Source organism: Vigna unguiculata, chromosome 3 (genome assembly GCF_004118075.2).
Source record: "Vigna unguiculata cultivar IT97K-499-35 chromosome 3, ASM411807v1, whole genome shotgun sequence".
NCBI classification, from domain to species: Eukaryota; Viridiplantae; Streptophyta; class Magnoliopsida; order Fabales; family Fabaceae; genus Vigna; species Vigna unguiculata.
In genome coordinates, this window is record NC_040281.1 from 34,977,437 (window position 1) to 34,986,540 (window position 9,104).

At 32.7% G+C, this 9,104-nt stretch overlaps 1 protein-coding gene across 1 annotated transcript; it reads left to right on the forward strand.

The window, feature by feature from the left end:
• The first annotated feature begins 2,328 nt into the window (after nt 1–2,328).
• Nucleotides 2,329–5,490, forward strand: LOC114176806 (probable serine/threonine-protein kinase PBL3). Its single transcript, XM_028061968.1, has 6 exons — nt 2,329–2,598; nt 3,276–3,604; nt 3,752–3,887; nt 4,142–4,278; nt 4,368–4,491; nt 4,827–5,490. The coding sequence occupies exons 1-6, from the start codon at nt 2,535–2,537 to the stop codon at nt 5,216–5,218; spliced, it is 1,182 nt and encodes a 393-aa protein (XP_027917769.1). The 5' UTR covers nt 2,329–2,534; the 3' UTR covers nt 5,219–5,490.
• The last annotated feature ends 3,614 nt before the right edge of the window (nt 5,491–9,104 follow it).

Sequence of the window (9,104 nt, forward strand, 5' to 3'; positions counted from 1 at the left end):
AGGTGTTAGATTAGATAGGAGTGGAGACAATGGAATTAGTTGTGATGCGTGGTCAACTTCTCCTTCATTAGTTGACTAAGTTCCCACCTTCCATTCCATTGCACTCATTTCTTTTAACCTTTTCTATCTTTTATTCTTTTCTTTCACATTATGCACAAAACAATTCTATCCTCACTTCTCACCTTAGCTTGCAAGCCACTCAATTTCTTCTGGACCATTTTCTCCTCATATTTTATCTATCTCACTCCAGAATTTTAATTGAATTTTTTAAATATGTCTTTTATTAATATTAAAAATATATTAATGTTAGTGTATTATAATTTTTATTATTTCTACCGTGTCTAATAATTCCATATTGTTTAAAAATTGAAGTATAAAATGGTTTAAATATTTCTTTTTCTTTAATCTTTTGAGGTACTTTCTGAAAATAAAACTATGACAGAAAAATACTTCCAATGCATGATAATTACGTATAATGATGTCTTGTAAATGTATTTTTATTACTATTTTAAAATCAAAACTATTACTATTTTATAAAAAAAAAGGCTTGATTGTTGTTATATTAAATAATTTTAACTTTTTGTTATATTTACAAACAAATCATATTACCTTTTAGAAGTTATAACAAAAATTTGTGATCTTGCTTTAATAAATATAAATATAGTGTAAGTAAAATATAATCAAATTATAAAACAAAAATTGATGTATGTTGTAGTTCTCAATTATATATTTAAATACAGAAAACTAATTTATTTTGTTTGGTTGAATTCTTAATTTTAAATTTTAAATTCAAACCAAACCATTTTGCTTTAAGAAAAAGTAAATCCAAAAACTAAAAAGAAAGCCAATTTCAATTATTTTTTAAAGCAATTCAGCTTTGAACATTACATGCCATAAAATAAGAAAATAAGGGTAAAGTGTTCAAGTGAGAACGAGAAAAGAATGAGAATCATGAACAAGAATAAGAAACAAAAAAAAAAAAATTGTGTTTATAAATAATGTTAACATAAAACAGTAAATAAGAAACTAATCATCTGACTAATATAACACACAAAAAAATGATTAAATGTCTTTGTTGGTTTGTGAAACCTACTAAAATGTTTTAAACAATTTGGTAAGCATATTTGGAATTAAACATGTCTATAGAAACATAAAACACACACATAAGGAAAATAAAGAACTATAATAGAGAATAGGAAATACTTTTTAAAATGAAATATAATAAAAATTCATAATGAGATTAATCAATTTTATTCTGAACAAAAACATATGATCTTCATTTAGAAAATGTACTACCAGTATTCGGCCATAGTCCTTCATATGACCACCATTAGTTAAAGTATTACCCATACCTGACCATACCCCACCACATGGAGACTTACTATATTCCGACTATTTCTTACTCATTCGTATGAAACGCCTCAAGACTACAAAGCTGATGGGTTGTTTGTGCTTGTCCTTACCCCCACAAAAACCATATGATTGCTTACTGGGTACCGTTCTACAACATCCATAATGTACCACTCAGTTGTAAGCTGCCTATCCCATACATGTCGATCCTCAAACCAATACCTTTGTCACTAAACTGATAACCGAGAACTAAAGACCAACAATGGTTTTTGAATAAATTCACCTACTTTGAATGAACCGACTAAAAATATATTTTGATCCAAAAATATTATTACATGAAATTTTCTAGCATCATTTAGTATCAAAAGTATCTTTTTAGGCATCTCTCCTCACATTTTGGACGAGATTTGTTGTAGTTGAAAGATATTTTTCCTAAAAACCAAATACTAAAAGAATTTTGAAAATTTGACACAGTACATCTTTATCCTTATCCCGTAAGAACTTAAAAGGTATTGATAGTATCACTTCACTAAATTTAATGTGTGTTCCCATTTAATTAAAAAATTAAGTTGAGTGATACTTAAGTGAAGTTTTCAAAAAACAAATATTGAAGTTTTAAATCAACCGGAATTTAATAAAAAAGTTTCTTCAAAATCCAGAGAATATGCAATAAAAAAACACATCTTTGAAATCTTCATTGGTGCAAGTCAAATCTCAAAATTATTTGCTAAAAAACATGGATTCGATTCACTCGAAAAAAAATGATAAACTAAAGAAAGTAACATATTAAACCGTGGAAATTCTCACTTGCCATGGCCAACGAGAAAATCCCATTCGCATTAAAGAAAGAAAGAGTGGAAAACGAGGGGTAACATAGTAAATGCAGAGTGTGAAGAGTCCGTAATGAGAGGGCAGTGTGACCCCACGCGCTTCCCGTGTCTTCTTTAACACGACTTGGCTTCAATCAATCGCAATGTCTTATGTCATTCCTATGCACTTTCTCCTCTCTTTCCGTTCCCTCGCTTTTTCTTGTCAAACACAAATTCATTTCTTTTTCTTCAACCATTTTTTCCTTCAAAATTTGATACAAACCCACGTAGGTAAAGGGAAAAAAGTAACTTTCTTTTTGTATCTTTTAAGCAATCACAAGTTTAGTGTGCGAGTTGAGTTTGTGCCAGGGGATAATGGGTAACTGCCTAGGTTCTTCGGCTAAAGTAGAAGCAGCTAACAGTTCCAGAACCCCTTCTGGTACTTTTTCTCTTTTGCCTTTTTGCTTTTCTGTCAGCAATTCTTCCTTCGCCGTGCAATGTTTTGCAAGATTTTTAGTTGTGGTTGCAGTTGCAATTTCATTGGCATCCTTAACATTATAGGAATTGTGAAAAGTACTGCAGATGCAGCTGCAATTGTGGTAGTGATGAGGGAAAAAATCTTAAGAATCATGCTGAAATCGACATTTCCAACCACTTTTTAAAACCTTGTTTTTATTCTCTGTTTTGAACGGGTGTATGTGATTTTCCTTTGTCATTTGTCAAAGTTGATTTTTTACGCTATGGCTTGCAAAGCTGTGGGTTTGATGGTGTTGTAGATTGTGAATTCTTCGCGGGTTTTCAAGCTTTTTTTGTCTACTTTCTGTTTTTGGGTGCTGCAAGCTGGGTTTGTTTGGGTTGGTATTTGCTGGGATTCAATCCATGGTGGGATCACTTGAACTAGGATTGGAGAATGGATGCTTATTGTTATTAAACATTTCCTTCTAGTTGCTGAGCAACAAAGAAAAAAAAAAACATTTCCTTGTAATGCGATGGTGTGAACATTATCTTACATGAGTGCAATTGGTTGAATTTTAAGGTTATTAGCAAAAGTGCCTGTTTTTGTTTGTGAAAAGGAAGCATTCATGGACTAACTGTTTCCACTTCTGCTTGCATCAGGAATTTCAAAGACTAGTCCTTCATCTGTTCCTTCCAACTTATCTATTCAGTCATACTGTGAAGCAAGTGATGTCTCAAGTCTTCCCACACCAAGGTCCGAGGGTGAAATCTTGTCTTCCCCAAATCTTAAGGCCTTTGCCTTTAATGAGCTAAAGAATGCCACCAGAAACTTTCGCCCCGACAGTCTTCTTGGGGAAGGAGGATTTGGTTATGTTTACAAGGGCTGGATTGATGAACACACATTTACAGCTTCAAAACCTGGATCAGGAATGGTAGTTGCTGTTAAGAAACTCAAGCCTGAAGGGTTACAAGGTCATAAGGAGTGGTTGGTAGGTGTTTTATTTCCATTTCCAAGCCCTAGCTTGCTTAAACATACTTTATAATTAAAACACTCGCCTTCATCTTCCCCTAAGAAAGTTTATCTTATTTTGAATATTATTAATGGTCTAATTAGTGAAGTTTTAATCATTTTCCAGACTGAAGTGGACTACCTTGGGCAACTTCACCATCAGAATCTTGTTAAATTGATTGGTTACTGCGTGGAGGGAGAGAACCGTCTCTTGGTCTATGAGTTTATGTCCAAAGGGAGCTTAGAGAATCATCTATTTAGAAGTAAGTTATCACAACCATTACACTGTTTTCTTGTAAGTTTGGTTGATTAAGCTATTATCTTAATGGTTAGTCAATCAAAGAAACTCACAGAAGGATAAAGATATCAACAATGATAGCTGGTTCCTTAATTTAAGAATGATCTTCTCTGCCATTACTATTTCAGTATGATTTGATAAGCAATGACTTAGAAATGATCGATTAATCCATTGGAGTAGTTTTGCATTGTGATTGATGGGGCTCATTATATTTGACAGGAGGACCACAGCCTCTATCTTGGTCAGTGAGAATGAAAGTGGCAATTGGTGCTGCCAGAGGACTCTCTTTTCTTCATAATGCCCAGTCTCAAGTCATATACCGTGATTTTAAAGCATCTAATATCCTACTTGACGCTGTAAGATTAATGAGGATACAAGTGATGCAAAAATATCTTCCTTACTGTTATATCATGAAAAATAATTTCTTATCATTATTGAATTACAGGATTTCAATCCTAAACTCTCTGATTTTGGCTTAGCAAAGGCTGGCCCTACGGGTGATAGAACTCATGTATCTACTCAAGTTATGGGAACTCAAGGATATGCAGCACCTGAATATGTTGCAACAGGTAATTCCTTATTCCTTAGCTTTGTGTAAACTGTCAGTACCTTGCATTGCTTATAGTAATTTTTTAATGACCTATATAATAATTCGTGTCCATTTGAACATGCTGTTATTCATGTCAATTGTATAAGAATCTGCATTTTGAAATTTGAACTGATCAACAGTTCGGTTTCTTCTGCATAGTAAACTAAAAATATCTGATATAGCATGTTACAGGCAAATTTTTAGATCCACTGTTTTCTGTAGTGCACTGCTCCTTAGGATAGAACTGGAAACTAACTCCTTTCACATGTCTCATTTTCTGCAAATCATCAAACTAAAGCTCCAATATTTTAACAGGTCGGCTGACGGCTAAAAGTGATGTATACAGCTTTGGTGTTGTGTTGCTTGAGTTATTGTCTGGTAGACGTGCCGTTGACAGAACAAAAGCTGGTGTGGAGCAGAATCTAGTAGAGTGGACAAAACCATATTTGGGTGACAAAAGAAAACTATTTCGGATTATGGACACAAAGTTGGGAGGCCAATACCCACAAAAAGGAGCTTTCATGGCTGCCACTCTTGCGCTACAATGCCTAAATCGCGAAGCCAAGGCAAGACCTCCAATGACAGAGGTTTTAGAAACTCTTGAGCAGATTGCAGCCTCAAAAACTGTAGGGAGAAACAACCAATCGGAACCGAAGAGAGTACATATTCCTGCAAGAAAGTGCAAAGTGCAAATGGGTGCCCTTTGAACCATACTCCTACTTCATTCATTGCCATCTCAGCCATTATCTGCTTGTGTGCACCAAATTTTGAACATCTGTATATACATTCCTTATTTTTGTGAGGTTGTTTTTGAGAGGATATATTGTGCCATGAACTTCAATGAAATTTCAATTAATTATTAGCGCATGATTTCCCCATGCAATAGAAGTTCAGTTATTGTTTGATTATGGTTATTGAGATATTTGTTTGTAAAACTGTCATTGACACATTGCTGCTAGCCAAGAGTTACATCAAAAAATGTCCGCATCAGTTGTTTTTGCCTGGACTGAGTATCTAGGCAATCAATTATTAGTAACAGTGTGTGAAGCTTGTAAGAACATGTTACACATAAAAGATTAAAGAAATAAACACACAATGTAAGGTTAGATGAATGCAATTACTTGTTTTCATCCTTATTTTCTTATCTATCATTATTGTCGAAGTTAAGGGGCTAAACGATCAATATTAAATTAAAATCATCAGATGCTACAACGAATTCACTGATTGTGCACTCCCAACTTTTGCTCTGGTTTCTACTGAAAGCTATGTACCAGTTGGGCCATTGTTGGTTTCTTCTTGCCTTGGTACCACAACAGAGGCAGCTGAATATTATTTTAGCTAAACTATGTCTCTTTCCATATTCTAATTTATACTTACCCAATATCAAACAGACAATGGATAACAGTGAAAAAATAGGAAGAATAGCATTCGAATGATAGCGGAGAGAGCGTGGTTTGGGTTAGGCTGTAGGATCGAGATTGGGCACTGCGATTGGAGATTTTAAAGGTGGCTGGGAAAGGCACAGAGGATGAAGAAGAAGCGCAGACATTCTTAAAAATTGTTTAAGGGTGAATAAAAGTTAAAGCTATGGTACCATGTCATAAAAAATGATTTGATGCTTTTCACTATTATTATTTCGACTATAAGTATTAATAGAAATAATTAAGAAGAACAAATCAATTTATGATAATCTAGCTTATTATTAGAAAATCACATAAAAATATATTCATAATTACAAAATATCTTAAAATCTGAACTTAGATATCAACATATTTAAAGAAACAAATTAATTTCTGATTGCCAGTAACATAATCAGATTCACATTAAGTACATCAAGTAAGACATCATTCTACCATTTCTGCATTAGAGACAACTTCATCTTAGACATGTTAACATAAAGAGAAAAATATTAGAGATCTTCATAACCACATAACTAACATCTCATTCGATTAAAAATTTGAACATATCAGATTTGTAGTTTTCATTGGTTATATAATATTGAATTTGTACATCTCTAACAAATTTTCACACTTGCATTCAAACAGATAGTTTAGACAAAACCAGACTGTACAAAAAGAAGATAAAGTGAAGTCAATACAAAAATGTTGAAACAAAGTCAGTTGACATCAAGAAACTGAAATAATAACAAAGACAGTACATTCTGCTATGAGATGAGATGAGAGTGTTAAGGCAAGCAAATCTTTTAAAAGATCACATTTTGATGAAAGGAACGAAAGATGTACAAGGATACAAAGGTGTAATAACTGAAACAGAAGTAAACTGAGATTAAATGATGTCATGTAACAAAAGAAAAAAAGAGAAAGCAAAATTAATAGAATAACAAGGATAAAAAAAAAGTGCAAGAAAAAAGGGAGTAAAAACATCAGTAATTATGTGTTTTCAAATGAGAAAATTGTTGAAGTTTTACACGGTTGTTTTGAAGCATCAAGAGCCACCGGGAGCTCCCCCAAACACTTCAGTGAGGACTAGTCAAAGTGAACCTAAGCAGAGTCCTCAATGAAGCGTTAAGGGGAATTCTAGGGGACACATGACAGAATAAGCCTTTTCAAGTGCTTCTTCAATGCTTCTATGGCTTCTTGGTTTGTAACATATGTGAACCTGTTATATTTATAGTGATGTTATCGTGTTGTTGAACCAAGCCAATCTGAACTCTGTCTGAAACTGAACCTGGACTTACCTACAGTCTACATGAAACAAAACATTGATCAACACAGAATCCATTCAGAGAAGTATCACAGTTTTCCTTTTTTTCTCGATGTCTGTTTGATACAAACGCAAGTGGCATGCAAATACTGTGGTCACAAGGGTGAAAATATATACCATGTAATATACTCTCACACATTCACAAAATTAAAGATGCTTTTAACTTTTATAATGTGCATAACTTTTGAAGTTATTCTTTTTTAAATTATTTTTGAATAGTCTCCAATATTTATATTTTTAGTGTTTATCTCTACAATTGCTTAATTTTAATTGTTAAGATGACTAAAGAGTTAGGCACTACAATAGAATATAGATTGTGTAAATTAAAAATTGTGTAAAGTGAGTGTCATCTCAACACAAGTTGAAGAAACTATTAACTTCTGCTGAAAGTTGAAGTGTCGATGCTCAAGAAGAGTCAAGATGCTTTTACTGATGAATTTGATTCCAGCATGAAACAAAAGGGTTATGATTCGTTCGGAAAAGTTTGAAGGAGATGGGTAAGAAAAGCTCAAGACTAGGCATTTTCAATGTCATTCTTGATGTTCTTTCCCCCAATTCTGACCAGATTCAAGCTGGTAAACTTGTATGTTTTTATGGGCTTCTGAAGGTTTTCTCATGCTCCAAATTCTTCAAACATAACATGAGTATGGAGAGTTTTATATAAATATTGTACCATGTTGCTCATTCTATTCCATCACAATTGAAACAGAATATGAAATCACAACACAGAAATAGGTCAGCTGTCCCTTACGAAAGGGATTCAAGATATCCACACAAACTACCCTATTGAAATGTTTGGGAAAATTGTGTTCCATCAAACTTGAATAAGATATAGTTAATGTTCTTTAACTTTATAAATGAAGTTTATAAATAATTCATTAAGAATTTAAGGTGAATGAAAATTTTCACATCAAATAATAATAATAAGATCAACATTCATAAACTTATTACTTTAAAATTGTAATTATGCATAAACTTATTATTTAAAGTTTTGGATCGATGCATAAGCTTAATATTTTAAAGTTTTTATTGAAAATTAACTAGTAAATTTATGACTTTTTAGAATTGTGTTTTAAATAAATTAACCAGTAAATTATTAATTTAATATATTTTTTTAAAGTCACATTCAGTTTGATCCTTAATCTTTTTAAAAAAAGATTAATTTAATCTTACATATTTAAAAGTAATCATGATATTCAAAAGTAATCAAGATAGTCTTTTTGTCATTAATTTCATAAATAATTTAAGCATAAAAGCCATCACAACATTGGTCGTTTGATGGATTTTGAGCTCTTTCAAAAAAATCCGAAAAATGTCTTCCCAAATGGTTATAAAGATGAGAAAATTAACGTCTTATAACCTCTTGATTTTAGTGATCATATATCATGTCTATAACCTTAAAAAAAAAAAAAAAAAAAAAAAAAACCCTTCAGATGATGCAAGAGATTGGGCATGGCACATTCTGAAACTGGGTTTTGCTTACAAGATTGAAAGTGATGTGGGGCAGTGGTTTTAGTTTCATGGTTAGGATCATTATATAGTAAATTTGCTATAAATGATAATAGTTGCTTGATTTATGGGTTCTTAATCACAGATTACTAGTTATTTATTGATGCTGGGAAGGGAATCATAGTGAAGTAGACATGGGCACTGTGTAGTGGCTGGTGGGGCCTTAGATGGTTTAAGATGTTTTTTTTTTCTATTGCTTTTGGGCTTTCTGTGATGGCTTCTGTTGTGTAATGGAATGTAACTAAACTGTGTGCATGGGAACCAGGTTTGTAGCTTTGGACTTGATGGGTCTGAATTTGTATGTATATAAAGATAACATTGATGTGGGGTGAGTATTCAGAGATGCATAATGCGGCAGTG